The 19,405-nt window shown below is 34.5% G+C and overlaps 1 protein-coding gene across 1 annotated transcript in view; it reads right to left on the bottom strand.

The window, feature by feature from the left end:
* ROR2 (receptor tyrosine kinase like orphan receptor 2) overlaps positions 1-19,203 on the bottom strand; it is a gene marked incomplete at its 5' end in the record, with an annotated part of 48,020 nt that extends 28,817 nt beyond the window's left edge. Inside the window, 4 exons of the mRNA XM_084305574.1 lie at positions 3,586-3,616; positions 4,728-5,015; positions 14,456-14,533; positions 19,161-19,203. Of these exons, the coding sequence (XP_084161700.1) occupies positions 3,586-3,616; positions 4,728-5,015; positions 14,456-14,533; positions 19,161-19,203 (440 nt within the window). The remainder of the gene's footprint in view (positions 1-3,585; positions 3,617-4,727; positions 5,016-14,455; positions 14,534-19,160) is intronic.
* Positions 19,204-19,405: the final 202 nt, after the last annotated feature.

Below are 19,405 nucleotides of genomic sequence, written 5' to 3'. Positions count from 1 at the left end.
CAGTGGACTGAATTTTAAAATTCTAATTATTGTCCCAGACTACATGAATAAAACAAGGCATGTGAGCAATGCAAGGTTGTTCTGAATGGTTAGTACCTAAAAAATTCCTCCCTGAACTAACAGCAACTTCTACTTGATGACTGTATTTCTTCCCACCTATTTCTCTTTATAAGTATTCAGCATACTGGCACTGGTAACTGAAAATTCAGAACCGATCTCAGTGTTCAATAAAGAAAAAAAAGTGAATTTTCATACTTAGAAAGCCTAGTTCCCTGAAACCTTATCAGATTTTCCAGAGGACCTTAGAGCCAACAGACCGTCAGGTATATCCCAAATCCCCTTCAGGGTGGTTCCACTACAGTCATGGCCTATGTGAGGAAACTCAGCTTCAAATCAGGAATTTGCCTAATGGATAAAATTCAATCTAACTATTCAATTCAATAGAAAAATAACTTAAACTAGAGAACACAGTCTCTTTAAAATGACATTATCTTGTAAGAGCAGTATCTCTGGAAGGAAAGGCAGCTGTTTCTGCTTTCCTACCCTCAGAATTCAAGAGATTAACATTCATTGCCTAATTGTAAACTATTCTAAAGTACCATTCTCTGGCATTTACTACCCAATTATTTTATTTCCTCTCATTCATACTTTTCTGAATGGACAGGACATCTCTCTTCACAAGGGAAAAAGTGAATAATGTTAATGATACAAAATATGAAAATGTTACGCAGGGAGAGAAAGGATTCACCCTGCTGTCTCGTCCTGTGGCAGAAATGTCCACTAGTGTCCACTAGTAGCATGTCCCTTTGGGCAGAGCCTAGTTTTTTGGTAGCGTTTCGATTTTATTTCATTTATAAATTAATTTGTAGTAGCTATTAATACTTTCAATAATTTTAATACTTTTGATAAATAAAGTAATAAAGTACAGAAATCTCTCAACATCACTAGCGAACAGTCAAGGCCCTTTTTTGCACTGGTGAATCTAGCTGCATAATGCACATTTGATCTGCAGCAATTCTTAGTTGCTAGATAGCTTTTAAAAATCCACAGCAGAACACATGGATTATATAAAAATACCTTGCTAGATGTTATCTGTATAGGTAAAGTTTTTTATCCCTTAATAATTCATTAGGTATAGTTTTAAAACAAGATACAATGGTTTTAGGTTTCAGTACTTTCACTGAAGCATGTCTCTTTGGAAGCATTAATGCCACGAGAAACGGAACTCAGGTGGTTCAACACGAGACTGTGCTGCACAGCCAGCAAACAGAAAGAGCCCTTTGTTCCACACCAGCCCCTTCCAAGCAGTTTGGTATTTCATTCATTTTTTCCCTTTTACTTGATTCTGGCTTACAAGTTGACCTGCACAATGTTATACAAAATATTCATTAGAAACAACAGCAATAATGATAACATAGTTTCTGAAAAGAGGAGAAATAACACTGTCAAATTACAGCATTTTATTTGCAATACTAGGCAGGAGTTGGCGAACATGGAAATTAAAAAAAAAAAAAAAAAAAAAAAAGGAACAAAAAGTAATATAAAAGGAGGATAAGGATTTTGGAAAGGTGGACAAAACCTGATTATGTAGAAAGGTGCAAATAATTTAAATAGGGGCAGGTATTAAATGAGGTAAAAATCTGTAATCCCCCAAAGTTCCTGGACTTCCATTGCCAAGTCCCTCAAGATTTCTCTCTTGACCTTTGATCTCAGACTGCTTTTCTCAAGTTTCAGCTTTCTCTTCAATCTAGCAGATATGCAAAATAAATAAATAAATAATCTACCAGTACTGTACTCTTCATTACATTTCCAATGGCAAGCCCAAAAAGATGATGGAAAGCTACTACTTCCAGGTTCACCCCTTGGTACAGGACCAACTTAGGGGTGTCCTAATCCTAAGACAGTTCAAGAACCATATGAAATAAAGTTGTTTATTCCTTTATTTTAACATATAGTTGAAAAACAGTGAAGGTTAAATAACAGTGTTCAAAAGCTAGGTAAAGCAAGAATTAAAGATATCTAAGAAACATTAATCCACTTATCCTTTTACTGGCCACAAAACCAAGAATTCTGTGTCTCATATTTTATTTTATTTTTTCATTTTAACAGTGTGTGTTTTAGTTTTTAAATTATGTTGATATATGTAAAATATTAACAAGGCAATGCTCAGTGCAGGAAAAGAGGTCGAATGATACAGTATTAGAGAAACCAAAAGAAATAATATTAATTATTTGCTTAATAACACAACAGGAATCAAAGTAAAACCTGGTTCCCAGCCTTTCACCTTATTCTGAGATCTCACTACTCTTCAACTGTGTTCAAGAACTGTTTTTGAACTTCAGTTCAGTGCTTCACTATGCATATTTTAGTTTCTCTCTTGTACCAGTCTCTGCTTTCCAAACCTGTAAAAGATTGGATGGCTTCCTGGCATCTCACTATTTTACCTTTTGTAGAGCAGGTGCATAACAGTTTTTTTAAAGTGCTGTATAATCTTAAATAGGATTTCAGTGGTTCCAGAAATTATTACTTTTTTTTTTTGGTATGCTGTCTTGAACAGCTGTTTTTAATCTTCAATCGTTAGCAATCAATTTTAAGAAAAATATTAAACGTTGTGAAATCTTTACAATGCTGAAATCCTTTAAATTAATTTGCACATTCTGTGCATATATAAAGTACAAGAATGTGTACTGTGTGTTATTATTTTTATACATGTAAGATTATTGAGTAAAGTATCTATAAAATGGGTGCTGTGGTGGTCAGTCCACTGCAGCAATTTAAGGAATTTCCACTCAAGGCAGTTCAGTGGTCTCAAGCACTGACCAGTTATGTATGTCTTAAAAACATCCATGCATCTTTACAAATTCACTTTTATCCTTATTTTTAATTACTTAATTCCAACTGTAACTTTATGAAACTAACGTATAAAAAGGCCTTGTTGCATTCCATATGCCATTAATTGATATGCTGCAGAATCTATCTTAAGAATACACAATATGTATTATTTAAATTAAAACTAATAGATAAAGCAGAATACATAGAGCTGAGCCAGTCATAAAGATGAGATTAGATCTGCAAGTGAACGACTAAGTACAACTATGAAAAATCAGCCAGTAACTATTAAAGTCAAAATGACACTAACAAATAGAGGTTATCTAACTGCGCAAAGAGAGGATTCTAGTTTTGTTTTATCTGACTTTTCAAACTATAATAGTATAACATGGATAAATTTACAACCACAGCAACCTAAGCATTTTACCCATTCATTTTCAACCGCTCATCCAGCCCATGCATGCCCTGTAAACAATTAGTGTTCAAACATCATGACTCTGTGGTATTTTCATTGTCTTAAACATGAAATAAGCAAGAAGAAGTTGTTTGAGAATATTTGATCAAACCCAAACCCACAGTAACACAATGCTATTCCTGTCAGAAACGGTTTCAGTCATTCTGTGAGATTTCAGTCATATTAGATATTTTTAGTAAACATACTGTGGTTGCAGGCAGTGTTTACTGAGTTTATGAACCAAATTCTTACAGAGCAAAATTGGTCAGAGTGCATTAAATAATTTTCTAAAATGTACTTACTGAAGATTGTGATTTGGGCTGTTTGTTGGACCTGCAAACATAAAACAAACAAACATTGCTGGCAAGTTTGGCTCAGGGACAATGGCATAAAAATAAAAATAAAGCAACCTAAAGCAAACTGTCTCTTTAAGGAGGGTTTGTCTCAAGATTCAAACAAAAGCCTCTGGGTTCCTGCACATAATTACATATTGCTATTTTCAAGACCACAAATAAAAATCACATGAATCTTCTTTCTGTCTGTTCAGGCAGCAACTTGAGTGGACTTTTTGTTGGAAAATATCTGCTGCCATAAATATATAGGCTGTTAAAAAGACAATGTGTTATCTTGACACATTGCTTACCTCTTACTAAGCCTCACCTGAGCCTTACTATCAGAGTTTATGGTATGACAAGGGTATGCCCTTAACCTTTCTCACAACGGGAACAAGGTCTGATAGCCAGCACTTAATGAATCACCACAAACAAACTGTGGAGTAAGCTATTATCATTATAAAACTGGAATACATTTTAGGAAAACGTCTTGAATTAATTTTTCACTACGTCAGAAACACTTACAAGCAAAACAAATAAATAAAACCTTTGCTAGCAAACTGAATGATCAAGTCTTCAAAAAACAACAAAAGTACTTTTTGAAAGTGTAGTTAGACACAGCAGGTCTGTTCTCAAAGGGCAGACTTTGAGGCCTGTTTTCAAGTAGCAGTACCAACATGGTATTTCACAAAGATAGGTACAGCGCTATTGAACATCACAAGGAAACAAAAACCAACACTGAAGAGAAGCAGGGTTTTTTTTTTTTGTTTTTTTTTTGTTTTTTAAGTGATCTGTGCTCAGCATTAAAGTGAAAACTTCAGACAATGAAATGTTACCATTTCATACATTATTCTGGCACTTAAAATTTTTTCTTCGCTACATATTTACAGACTTTTCCATCTGTATTTACTTTCTTTTATTACTGGTGAATGGGTATCAAGTTCAACCATGACGTTCTGCGATGGGGGAGAGGCCCCTGGCAATGGCTTTATTTATTTCTTTTCATTGCTGAGAATTCTTAAAACATCATATTCATTTCTCATTAGGCTATTGTCAAAACTAATACCTAGCCAATAAAGTAGTCTGAGCAATTATATAAGCCAGGAACTCACCAAGCCTTACAAACAACACTCCTGTTGCAGTTATCGTCTTCATCCCATTGGAAGCCACACACTGGTAGTATCCTGTATCCGTGGTATCGAGATCCTGGATTCTCAGACGTGAACCATAATCTGTTTTTCTTATGATGATACGTCTTGGCTCCTGCACCACGGGAGCATCATTTTTTAGCCATCTGACATTTGGAGATGGATTTCCTGCTACCTTGCAGTGGAGGATAGCTGTTTGGCCCTGGACTACAGTGATATTGTTTACTGGTTCCAAAAAGGTCAGAAAGTAACCTGTAAGGGTAAGAGGTCAGAAAAGATCAAACTTCACATGAGTTGGGATAAAAGACTACCCAAAGGCATATTTTTATGAGTGGATCTTGGAAACAGTTTCAGCTTTCTTTCAAGGATATACAAACAGATAAACAAATAAATATACAGTTCACTGTCCTAGATAAAGAATAGCGTCACACTCCAATTTGTCTTTTGTGATTGACTTCAGGTTTGTCTGCAGGTAACTATGCAGGTCAAATATGAGTTAGTATCATTACATTTCTATCTCCTTTCACCTACTTTGAAGATATATTTTTAAATTGACAATAGGCTGCCTTTTTTTTTTTTTTCAAGTCCCAAAATAGCACTAAAATGGACAAAGAAAAGTTTGTATGTATATTGAGTAAACAGATATTGCGGATTTTAATTTTATAAATGAAAACTAAAATCACTAACTTCTTGTTTGCTGAAAGCAAAGGGCTTGTCAAGAAGGCTGTATGCTGTAGTGGTGATCTCAAGTGATAAATGGAATAATTGACAGAAGAACAATGTGAAAAAAATGGTAATCATAAATTCTGTAGCTTATTGCTTTAAAATTTGTTTTGGCATTAGAAGTCCTGCAACTGAAGTGCATCACACATTGAAAGCATTCGATTCCACTGAAATAGTAATGAGATTGTCAAAACAAGTGAGAAAAGTATTCATCTGTCATGTTCATGTTTCCTTTCACGAATTTATCTAGATGCCGAGCATTACGTATACTTCATATTGCACTTCACTTTTGTGTCAGTTAGATCCAAATAAAAAAGTAACTTTAACGCATGTCCATATGTGCTGTTTCCTATCAGTTAGATTATTTTTCAATTGTCTAATTAGGAAATAGCATATCACTGTACAGGAATCTAACACCAGAATGCAGCACTCAACATTCTCAGTCTAATTCCTGAAATACCTTTAAGAAAATTGATGCTCTGCTTTGATTTACATTTGACATAACCATGAAAATCAATTCCTCTCTAATGGCTAGGGGTAACACTGGAAAAGAAACAAGTGGCAGTAGAAACATCAGAATACAAAGTTAGAAAACCAAATTTTGCTGAAAAAATGGGTTTTACCAAGTATTGCATTGTTCTATACAATTGGTATTTCAAAAGAATTCCTGTTTTCCAGTATGAAAATACAACGTAGGCAAGTGTGAATTTAGTATGTCAGTAAACAGAAAATGAAGTAAGATCTAAATACATAATCTTTACATAACATTACAAACTTAAGAAAATTTAGTTTGTTATCATTTTGCTTATAAAATGATAGATTATTCTGTCTGCAATCTTACATTAATTTTCCCTATTGTTAGCCTACTATTCCTTAGTGGTCTTTAAAACATTTTGACAGAACACAAAACATATTTAAAAAAAAAAAAAAAAGGAAGAAAATGTGGGGGAGATATATGAATGCTTTCTGCTGGGTCTTGTTTAGGATTTCTTGTCACTTACGGTTACATTTCACAGCTGCAGAGTTGGAATAACGAGGATGACATTCTGGCAGGTAACGGAAAATCAAATTACTGTAAGAAAGAATGTAAGCAAGGTCCTGTCCTGTCGTCCCCCCCCGCTCCCCCCCAAGAAGAAAAGGAATTTCCATGCCTGTTTCACTTTTACTCATTATTTAAAGAATATAAATATTTATTTTGCTACTTTTTCATAATCCTTATGTAGCTTATTTTCAAACTGTGAAAGTTGAGGCAGAGTATACAGGCAAGAAGATAAATCAGTTTGCATTAATTTGAAATATGTTTGAAAAAGAGTTGCCATAGTCAATAAAAAACAATTGAGTTAGAAGAAGCAATTTATGAAAAGAAGTGGAAAAGTAAATAGAAAAAAAATCAACCAATTCTTAAAAAAAAAAAAAAAAAGGAGGGGGTGGGACACTGAGGAAGTGCAATGACATCCAGTCGTGTCAGTGACAGTAAGTTGTTTGGTGGAAGACCGGAGCCACAACATAGGGCCATGAGAGCACCAACTCAAGTGAGCAGTAGTACTGTGTCTGCCAGGGTGGCCTATACAAGGGACTTGAAGGAGTTTTAAGAACCTTTTGGAGGAGAGGCTTGACCACTTCCAACATGGAGCCAGCACAGAGGTAGTCACTTAGCTCAGAGCTGCTCCTGATCTCCTGATTCCTATGAAGTGAGAGAGGCAGAGAGGATGCTTTCCATAATTATGGGGCCAATTCAGGTACTGTAAGCTGACAGTCACTGTGGTTTTGGAGTACAATTTTTGTCCTTAACACAGAGGAATGTGAGAAGCCTACAACATTCTTGAGCTATTTGTCAGCTTTTGCATCATTGGCCATCTTATAGCTTGCTTAATCTTGAATATCTCTATTTCACTTTTCCTGACTTAAAATGACCTGGGTTGAGTCTTCAGCTGAGGTTAGCTATGGATATTATATTTAAATTAATTCAGCTGAAAATAGATGTTAAATTTACTTATTAAGATCAAGATTTTTTTATTAATTCAAGACTAAATCCACAAAACACCTTCCTGTTATTCCAATTAAACTAAAATTACTATGGGAAGCAATTTGGTCTATAGCTTTTAAAACAAAATATTTCATATGAATTTATGAATCAGATCCCATTAATAATAAGAACAAAACTATTACCACTAAAAGCAATGCCAAAGATTTACGGACTAATTCAGACCCAGTGTGATTAGATGCACTTCCCCTGAAGTCAGTGTAACTGAATCCATTTCCTGCAGGTCAAAATTTGGCTTTAGTTCATTACTCCTCCTGCCAATTTTGTTTTGTGCAGTGTTTTAAATTACCCTGTTATTACAAATCAAGTAATAAATATTTTAACCTACCGAAGCACTCCTGTTTTCTTCAAAGTTCTGTGGAAAAGCTTAGGTGCATTAAGGGCAACATGAAGGCCTATCCACTGCTTATGAAAGTACCCTGAAGTGTACACTCTGTTTGCTAGGTTCATTTTCTCTTTGAGAAATAATGCTGAAGTCTGGGATTTATATACTTACTGAATCTGAAGTGATTGTATGGAAGAGTGGGCAGCATTTCATATACTGCCCTGTTATTTGGCATCCAATTTAGACAACCCCAAATTACAAATCTTTCAAACAAAGTGGAAAATTTTACCAACCATATTCTTAAGAACATTTTCCTTATTTAATTTCTGTGGTGATAATTAGCAGTTACTTTTTGTGATGTACGGCACACCACAAATATTGTGTGTATGCCAGCTTGATACAATGATTTGGAGAAAAAACAAACTGGTTCCCAGACTAAAATGGTATCCTAAAAACATTAAAAGCAAACTTTTTCAATGTAGCTCTCTCTCTTAATAAGTAAACATTCGTTTGGACAACTACAGAGGAAAATGAAACATGATAACACTAGGACTTATATTTTATTTAATATGTGTTCTATATTCTTTGTTCTGTAACAGACAACTAGAGATTTTAAAAACCTAAACAGATTAATTTGTCTGTTTTAATAGTGAAATATCTATGAAACAAAGAATAAATATTCTCTATAAAATGGTTTGGGCTCGCTATGTGCAAAACAAGCGTTACTAAACTTGTAAATGTCATGTTAGAAACAATTCTATTTCCTTTGGAATATAGGTATTCAAATACATTTAAAAACATAAAAATCCAAGTATAATGGCCAGCAGCTTTCTGTGTTACAGAAAAACTGGTTTTATATACAGTCTTTTCTGTAGTCTGGCTTTGTTCCAAAGTTCATGAAAATGAAGGAAAATGCTTCCTTTGCTTTCAGTGGTCTCTGGCTTGGTTATCAGAATGCTCGAAGGAAAAGATATCTGACGGATGTCTCTGCATTTGCTGTAGGCAAAAGCACTCTAAATTAAATTTCTCTTTTATTATGGTTACTAACATAGTGTACAACCGTTACTAATAGTTGTTTTCCTTGAATGGAGTAAAAACTGTTCTGTCAAGAAGCTATGAGAGAATGATACAACTTAATCTACATAAGATATTATACTACCATACTGTATGTATCCTGTGAATAAAGTATCTTAGGGAAATGACTGATACGAATGCTAGAGAATTCTTTTGTATTTTGAAATGTCTTTGTTACGTTGCCAGTACTTCATATTTTAACATGAAGTATATTTGATAGAAATATATCAAACTGAATTCCACAGCAAATCAAAATTAAGATGACAGGACTATTTTGCATGTTTTGGTAGGAATATAAAAATAAACTTTTCCCACATACGGTACAAATGTCTAGTTGTTTTTATATGCACAAAGACACATTTTAAGCTAAAAACATAAAGAAAGTAATTATCACAGAAACCCCACATACATACTCTTTTTCTTCTTTTTATTTATATTATTCTGGGACTTAGATGTCATAGCTATTGTCTCAAACCATATGTGGCATGCTTGTCATAAACACGATACAAAATGATCCTTCTACTTCTGTTATTTTAAGATCTTAGCTGTGATTTTGGATTTGGTTCTAAAAAATCTCTCTAAATCTCTATAGCTACTTTGAATCAAATTAATTCTGGCATAGATGTTTTTGATTAGAGTTTTGATTTCCATTTTCGTTAGTTGCTGCTCATTTTCCCTATACTGATTTTATAAATAACCAAGCATAACTAATTTTCAAACGATCATCATGATCACCTCCATGAGTAGCAATTATCAAAAACTTGCAGCTATTTATTTCAAAAATTCTTAATCATTAAGAATACTTAAGTCTTAGGAAATAGGAAGATATCATCAGTGTTACTTTCCAAATGTAGAAAGTAAAGCAAGGAGAGTTTAAGTGACTTGCCAAATTTACACATGGCCTAAGTGGTTATTTGTACAATACTATTTCAAGTTCCACATATCCAGCTTCTGAAAGAATGGAAAATCTGAATCATAAAGTGCTAGATACCTAAACATAAAACAATATCTTCAGAGCAAATGATAATAATCACATATATATACACATTATCACCTTTTAAAATGCATGTTCTCTGATAAGACATATATGCGCTTAAATAATTTTAAATGCAACGGTTGAAAAAAAGCATAAATCCATCTCTTCAGTATTATATAACATATCATAAGTTGCAACAGCATTCGCTTAAAATACTAAACATTTTAAATCAACTTTTTTTCTATATAAAAAAGCAAATTTTATTTTCTGCAAGACTGATCTAATTCAAAGCCTTTTTTGGTTCATCTTGTAGGACTTCCCAGTTTTATATATATAACATCATTTGCTTAAATAGCAATGTGGGATTATCATTCCTTCAACTCCTTGCTTTTTCTTTGTTTCTACCTCTCTACAATTCTCATTTTTGTCTTCAAATAACTGATAGTTATTTTTGTAGGCTGTAAAAAAAATAACATAGGTTCTCTTGCCTCAGCTTCAACTGGCAACCTTTTGTGACGGCATTTTCTTTCAAGGTTAATAATACTTTACATCCAACACAAAATATATATATATAAAGTAATCATGTTTATCATTAGGAGCTAATTCACTATTTTAAATATAAGACATATTTTTGACATAAAAACATACTTTATGTTATGGAATAGCATAATGTTAACAGTGCTCTAATTTTACAGGTAAAAGAAATGACAAGAGAAAGATGACACTACTCCCAAAGGTACCGTTATGAATACAGTAAAAGAGTATAAAGTATTCAAAGAATTGACAGGTAATCTATAAAAATATCAAAGTGTTGTGGAGTGTTCTGAGCTTATCTAAGATCAGAACACTGTCATAAGAGATATGAAAGATGAAAGTTGCTGAAATATAAAGCACTTCTTTCTGGAGTTTTGTACAGCAACACTGCTGAAAGTACAAGAGCTTAGGGGACACGTATCATACCACTGCACCTCAGTAGATGGTGACGGTCCATTAAAGTTGCTCCTTCCACATATAAATCAGGAAATACACTGAGAAGCACCACTCTAATAAGGAGAGGGTGGAGAAGTCAAGACTCCTCATTTCTTGCACAGATTGTTTTCCTAAATGTAAAGCAGTCTTCTCAATTCTTTGCCCTTTACCTCTAGTACGAAGATGAGCAATCTATAGCAATATATTGAATCCATGTTAGGAAATGCAAGAGAAGTTTGGCAGCTCTCCTAAAATACATGAGTAGTTAAGGAGACTAAGTTGAGTTATACATTGCCACATAATGTTTCCAGATGAACTGATACCTTTACAGCCTAATTTAATTCCATCATTTGCACCCCATTTTCCTTTTATGATTTGATCTCACTGTACAAAAACGCATCCACAAACATGTAAAATAAAATGCTTTGGATCACATAGACTTTGGATCACATACACAAGCATCTGGATACTTCATATATATTTTGGAACAAATTACAGCCAATTTGGGAATAAAGAATTGCCACTGAAATATTGCCACAGTCTGAACATTGTCCCTCACACTTAAATCAGTGGGCTTATGCTCTCCTATTAGCAGAAGGAAACCTATTTTTGAGCAGTACTTTCTCATACTTAGAGGGATGAAGCCCAGGTGTCTTACTTAGACTAAGTGTCCTACTTGGTGGAACTCATTGGACTGGGAAGAGATTTTTTTATTTATCATTCTGACATACCCAAAAGACCTCCAGAAGACCTAAGTTCTCCTACAGCAAAAGCTCAGTGTTATGTTCTGGTTCCAGAAAAACATTGCTCAGAGGCAGTGCTCTTTTGGTAGCAGTTCAGGTGTTCACTTAAAGGAAACAGGTGGGTAAATTCTCCTTGTTATTCAGTACATTTACTGGTAGGTAAATTCTCCTTGATGGCTGAGTCATGGTCCTATCCCATCAACTTTCAGAAGCTGCTGTCTGAGTGAAATTAAGTCTGTTCAGAACTAGAAGGCTAGTTTCACTTGAATGAACAGACTTACAACTTTTTTAAAAGTTGCATATTATTAATAATATCTTGCTTAACCTGGTTACTTCTGGAGACAGAAACATTTTTCAGGGTTTCTGGAGTATTCTGAGGACAAAAGTGACCTACACAGTTCTGCAGTGGATCTAACCTTGGCAATACTGAAGCTTGTTTACTATTACTTTCAGGCCTATATTGTGTCAATTCTACTAAGAGAAAAAAAAATAAAGGTCACAGATTAGTATAACTAAACATTCCTCAATGAAGGCCAATGTGGTGGAAGAAGTTAAGGACTCTATTTTTCTCATGGTACACACAAATTTCCAAAATACAACTGTGCAATGATTTTTGAAATAAAAACTGTTGCCTTGTTATGATACAGAAACACAAGGGTTAATTTGTGTTAACATTCAAACCAAAGAAACAAAATGTTTCAGCCAATGGATTTTTGCTTATTTGAGAATTTTGTTGCCACAAAAATAAGAGGAGCAAAATGAGGCCACTTCCAGACCAGACATGTTAGAAACTAGCAACTGATTCTATACCAATGAGTCATATAAGAGCAAGGGTCTCTTTTTTTTTTTTTTTTTTTTTTTTCTCTGAAGAAAATAAAAATCCTTATGACGTAGAAACATTTGAGATGTGATTAATTACTTCCTCAGACAGGTATTGCCTGTGGCTCTGGAAAAAAAAAAAAAAAAAAAAAAGGAAAAGGAAATAACTACAACTCCTTTCTGGGCAAGAATTTAGCAAGTTATGTCACATGAAAGGAGCATTTTCTTTTATGTCTGCATCCTTAAAAATTCAGACATAACAAAAGAGTTTAATTGGTAAGATGGTCCCATTCTACAAGTCTGTCAATTGCAGTTAAACATTAACATTGACTTTTTCCCTTCAAAAGCATTGGGTACTTGAGTGTGGAGTAGATAACACAACTCTGGCATACTGTGTGGCTGACACAAATGACAGTTATTTAAATTATTCCTGTAATGGAAGACAAAGTTTAATCCTCTAAAATAAATTGGGAACTTAAGCAATTAAAAAAAGGTCGGGAAGAAGAATGTCCTGAGTTTACCCTCAAATGGGAGGAACAGAGTATCTCACATCAATGACCAGATCCTGATTAGAAAATCTTTCAGTTTCTTCTGTGTTTATCTATATTTCTGCAAAAGGTAGCCATGTCATTTTTCTATCCAATTAAGCATAGAAATTAATAGATGATTAACAGAAGATTCTGAAAAATCTTCCAATAAACACAGGCAAGGTAAGAAACCTTACTTTCAGATGAAGCACAATAAAAAAGAATTATTTAATATCGGATATCTATGACAGCATACAGTGACTGTATTCCACAGTCCCCTCAAAATTTGAGATCTCTGAAAAAGAAGTTCTGAGAAAAACATCTGGCCAGCATCTCAGAGCTTGGTAGATTACAACATGTTCTCATCTTGCTAAGACTGCTAATGGTAAGTCAGAGAGCATTTTTTTTCTAAGTATAAAGGTTGACATATGGAGGGGGGTGGGGGAAAAAAACAAACAAACAAACAAACAAAAAACACCAGAAAGTATAAAATAATCCTTATACTTAGAGATTATCAGGGAATTAAATTCCAAAAATCTAAATCCCAAATGGAATTGAATCTGTCCAGGGATGTCAAAGAGAGCAAAAGAGGCTTCAATAAGTACACCAGTGACAAAAGAAAGACTAGGGAAAATGTGGGCCCATTGTTGTACAAGGTGGCAGGCCTGGTTACACATGACAGAGAAAATGCTGAAGTACCGAATGCCTTCTTTGCCTCAGTCTTTATATAGCAGTTGGATTCATAAGAAGAAAAAATCTGTACAAGTTAGAAAGCATGTGTTTCTTCAGGCAAAATACTGAAAGTGCTCTGTTTTATGAAATTACGCTATTTATTTGGAATCAAAATTTGCAATAAATCTGTGATTGTGATACAAAAAGGATACATAAAGGATACATAAAGGAGAATATTTACAGGTCATAGCATTTGGATCTACACTTTAAGTAATAAAGTATAATACAAATTTACGTTAAACAACAATTTATTATAAATTCTGTTATTCCAGTCTGTTTAAAAAAAAAAAATCGCTAATGCCCAGAGATCCATAAATTGTAAGTACGCTTGCGTTGCCACAGAAGAATAAATTAAAGAGGCTAGATTTAGTTATCTCAAGATAAAATATTCAGAAATATCTTTAAATTTACCTATAAATGCCAATGTACTGTACAAAATCAGATCATATTCATGGCATCGACCTGATGAACAATATAGCAGGAAGGTAGTAATAACCATATGTTTGGGTCAATCATATAATCCCTCAGTGCAAGCCTTAAGAAAATGCTTAAAAAAATATTTTTTTACAGACTCCTGTAACCTCACTGTTCTTACTTAGAATCAGAAATATGAAGACATGCAAGGCTGCCTTTCTTACAGAGATGTATATACAGATAATTTAAAACATAACAGGGTTTTTTTGGTGCTTTATAAAGTATGTTTATAATTTGAGGGAAAAAAAAAAAAAAGAACTACAGTTAATTCTACAGTTAATTTTACCTTTAGGTGTTGGAATTGGTCTCTCAAGTCCATCCACATGACCTAAGGGGTCATTTGAATCTGGAATTTCCATTTCACCTAGGAAGAAAATAAAAGGTTTGTTTAAACTGAGGCTCTAACTTAATCTGTCTCTTAAACTGAATCACGATAGTGAGTTCAGCTAACTTATGCAGGCCAAATCTTGGTTCTAGAATAACACATAGGTAACACCTAATACTAATAGCAAGACAGTTTTTATCCATACCAGTTTAGAAAACATAACAATAAATCTGTTCTGTATAACACCTTGTGCTTTACAAGCATGGGCAGCATTAAAAATAAATAAATAAATAAATATAAATCCAGTTCTCACCAGAATAAAGTTCATACTTTTTTTTTTTTTTTTTAAATCACATATTTCCTGATAGTTTCACTGGTCCAGCAAACCAAGTAGTACCTGAACATTACTGACACTCTCAACTGTGAAATGGCATAAATCTATTTCTGAAGTTACATTACAATAAGTTAGATTCCATTTTTAGAGGTCAGACTCACCATCTTTGCTAATTTTCTTATCCTATTCTCAGACACATCTCTAAAATCTATCTCCCAGAAATGAAAACAAAGCAATGAAAAATTTTCCCCGATGATTTTACCACTTTTTCAAGTACTGAGCTACTCATTATCTTTCCTCAAGTATTCCAAATGCTGACAAAACAGACTTTCTTCTGTTTGCCCTCCTTGCTTATGTCTAGCACATATCAGAGCAAGCTAGAAACAATGTTAGCCAGCAGTTTCTGCAGACAGCAAAAAACACTTCCATGTTCCTTTGCTTCCGTGGTTCTTAGGAAATCCTGTCCATTAAGAAGTGGACATTCCCCAGTTTGGTCTCTCTTTTTTGAAAGAATTATTCTTTAAGGATAAAAGCTAAATTTATAAATAAGACAAGGTTATGCCATTGTTCTTACTAAAACAACTTCTCAGATATGCTATATTTCTGTAATCCCACTAATTCACATTCAATCATCCAAATTCCTTATTGTCTCACTGTATCACTAAGAGCATATAAATCTAAGGTTATCAGGATCCAAAGTGAAAAATATGGTACTTGTTGTAGATATTTCTTCAGCAGGGGTGTTCATGGTGACATTTTAGACAAAACAGAACTAGAGAAAAGGTTCTCACTCTTTCTTTTGTCCCCATAGCCCTTTCTTCACGCTAAATAAGTCTTATAAAAACATTCTGGCTGCAAACTACAGTGATGAAATACAATTAATAACATCTATAACTCCCACTGCATTACAAAAGAAGAATTAAGACTGTCACCATTATTGTTGAGAACAAAATATTTAGCCAACGTCTTTAAGTTTACACAGAAATCAGAGAGATCCTCTACATTATAGCAGGTCTGAACTTAAGTATTTTTTCTCATTCCTCACCCTTTGTCATTACTTCATTCATCCCTTCATCTCATACTGCTTGAGGCTCCTAGCCTGGTAGTGCTTCTGATGCCAAATGAATTGTGTGCTCATTCCCTGACACCCCAGTTAGACTAACGGTAAAAACAGTGCTATACATATGATGAGACACTCTCTTTTGAACTAGAAAGTTTAAGGCTTGGGTAGACATGATTATGTGTGAACTGATAAAGGCATGTCAGGAGTGCTTCTGCCAACTTCTGGCAGAGATATATCACCTCTAATTTTTATCAAGAAGCAGCTAGGCAAGTTCACCTTGCCTCTGATTGACCTCCCCTAGGTTCCACAAGGAGTTTAGAGGGACTTCAACATTTACCAATCACACAGGAGATAAAAGTATGACTTCAGACCAGACAGTGGAGTAAAGGGAAGAGTAGGAAAAGCAACTGTTCTTTCAGTCCACAACCACTTGCACTTGGCTAGCTCAGATTATCATAATCCACCAGTATTCATTGGATGAAAGATTATAGAAGTTCATTCTTAGGCACACTTTATTACTTTTTGCTTAGTCCTCCAGAATCCCAACTGCCCAAGATCTGAGTGCCACATTTGCTTTAATTCCACGTATTCAATTTTAAGACTTGTTTCCATTTCTCCAGTCAATTAGGGAGATTCATAACAGGAAAAAGCATTAACTCAGATAAATTAGCACAGAAATTTCTTTCTATTTTTCCTTCCTCCCAGACTCATCTCTTTTTTTTTTTTTTTTTCTTTTGAAAGCTTTTCAGAATAAAGATGGAAAGAGAAAAAAGCATTTGCTGATTTGAAAATGTTTCAACAATAGTTTTGTGTAATTCACTCTCATGCTTGATATGTTTATGTCTGGTAAAAACATTTCTCTCCAGATGTGGTTTATGAGAGGATAATTACAAACCATAGACAGCACCTACATGCAATGTCTTTGTAACTAACTAATGTTAAGATTGAAAATCCTTTGTGTACTTTGTAAATTATAAATACAAAACAGACCTGTCACTTAAACTGTTGCTTTTATGAAAGAAACATTTATATTTTCTGCAATTTGAAAAACTCCACTTAGACCACATTCAATATGAATTCCCAAGCTTAAGATTGAATTTACTGAGCCATAAGTTAAAACATCATGATGTTATCATCAGCATTAAAAATTAATCTTTTTTTTTTTTCCCCACCAGAAATGCTTATGGATCAGATGATCAAGAAAATAGCGCAACCAAATAAAATCTTTTCCCTTTGTGTCAAACAGAATAAAAGAATCCTACAGCCAAGAAACTCTCCAATGAAAACAATATGTATTCTTGTTGAATATCATTTTCAATGCTTTCTGAATTTAATTCCTAACTTAGAACATTTATTCTGCAAGGAGAAGATCCCTTGTACTTCCATCAGTAGATGGCTCAGGTTCATCTAGTTAAATCATCTAGATAATAACCCTCACTGTCATTTTTCCTTAACTCTCCTCACTATAAGGTAGACGCACATCTGATCATGCGCCATCACCAATTTTCCACAGATACATATATCAAGTTTTCAGTCTTACATTTGTTTGAAGATCCCTACATAATTGTACTCCTATTTCTGATTTTTAGCTTTTATGTCTTTTCCCGTTTAATTTATTCAATATTCCAGTCTGGGTATCCCATTTTACTTTTCTTCCTACTTTCTGTATTTTTTCCTGGCATTTTTTTCATGTTCTGCTGCTGCCAGAATAGGAGAAAATCCACAAGAATAGAAAATAAATGACCAAAAGTTACACAGGTATCACATTTGTCTTATGAGGAAAGACTAAGCAAGCTGGCCCTGTTTAGCCTAGAGTAGAGGAGATTGAGTGGGGATCTTATCAACCTCTACAAATACTTCGGGGGACAATGTCAAGAGGACAGGGCCAAACTCTTCTAAGTGGTGGCCAGTGATAGGACAAGTGCTAGATTGAACCACAGGAGGTTCCATCACCACATGAGGAAGAACTTCTTTATGGTTTGGGTGACAGAGCACTGGAATGGGCTGCCCAGAGAGGTTATGGAATCTTCTCTTTGGAGATAATCAAAACCCACCTGGATGCCATCCTGTGTGACATGCTGGAGGTGACCCTGCTTGACTAGACCATCTCTGGAGGTCCTTTCCAACCTCAATCATTCTGTGATTCTGTGATTTATATTCAAAATAAAGAAAGTGGAGACATGGAATGGGAATGAAAACAGACCTGACTGAGAATGATGAAGAGAAATGAAAAACAATGCTCATGGGGAAAACTTTTTCTAAATAACATCTTTTTTCAGTGCTAACTATGATAATTGAGGAACAAGATCTTGGTCTCAAAATTATTAGTTCCATCAAAATTGAGCTCAGCAGCAGTAAGAAAAGCAAATCCAAGTAGTGTTGTATATACCTCGGAAAGGAATAAAGGATAAAACTGAAAATATCATTATGTCGCTGTTGTATAATGATGCTAAGGCATTCTCTAATACATTGAACATTGCATGTTCAGGTGCTCTCATCTTGAAAAAGGGCACAGAAGAGTTGAAAGAGTTTTAGAGAAGAGCAATGAGGATAATAAAAGTTATAAAACAGCTTCTTCACAGCTACTAGAATTCTGGGGAGACGACAGCTGAGGTGTATGGCAGCAAAGTTTTGAGTCATGAGGTTCTTGGAGTATTCAAACTGTTCTCTCTTTTACCAACCTCTCAGTAAAAGACATAGGGGTATGAGGGAAAAACAGCAAAAGGCAATTTGAGAACAAGTGAAGGGTAACATTTTCTCATATGAGATGTGGTTTGGTTGTGGGCAGAGATCACATGGAGTATAGGTGAGACCAGACAAGTTCATGGAATAAAAATCCATTGAGCACTAACTAATCTACAGAAATCATATGTTGGAGAGGAAACCCCTGAGCTCAAAATGGCTGGAGGTGAGGAAAAGACCCAGAAGTACTACTCTACTTGCCAGCCCCCTTCTTACCCTTTTTCTTCAGCATCTCCTTTTTGTTTACATCAGAGCCATGTCACAGAGCTGAGTAGACCTCTGATCTGCTCCAGAATGGTTGCTCTCATGTTTTTCACTTACTCATATTCTCTGATCAGACTTTAAATACATCACAGCTTATTTCTGAACACCCACTTCTTCAATCTACATTTGCTTTGAGTGTCAGGTAGAGAAGACGACCAGTGTTTGCCCTCCTTGTGCACTACTTGAACTGACAAGACTTCAGCATAACCAGAACTCAGCCTGAATGCAGAAAGCCAGTATGGTGATGCATGTTCCAGATTTACCAACTGTCAGGTCCTCAGGAATACCCCTCTTTTCAGGAACCATACTACCAAGTAAAATGTAGCTACTGTAAATAGTACCTCTTTTATACTGCTTACTTACACAGAAAAAATGTCTTAGGTTTTCAGGGCAGGAGAGGAAGCTATTTCAATGTAAGGAAAATACAAACATCAAAACACAAATCATATTTAAAGTCAATATTCAATACTTCTGATGTACAAAATACAAGTTAATATTACTCGATCTT

This window comes from Netta rufina (genome assembly GCF_964035555.1).
Source record: "Netta rufina genome assembly, chromosome: Z".
Taxonomy (NCBI): domain Eukaryota; kingdom Metazoa; phylum Chordata; class Aves; order Anseriformes; family Anatidae; genus Netta; species Netta rufina.
Note: the sequence above shows the minus strand (reverse complement) of the source record. Positions and strands in the feature narration are given on the sequence as shown.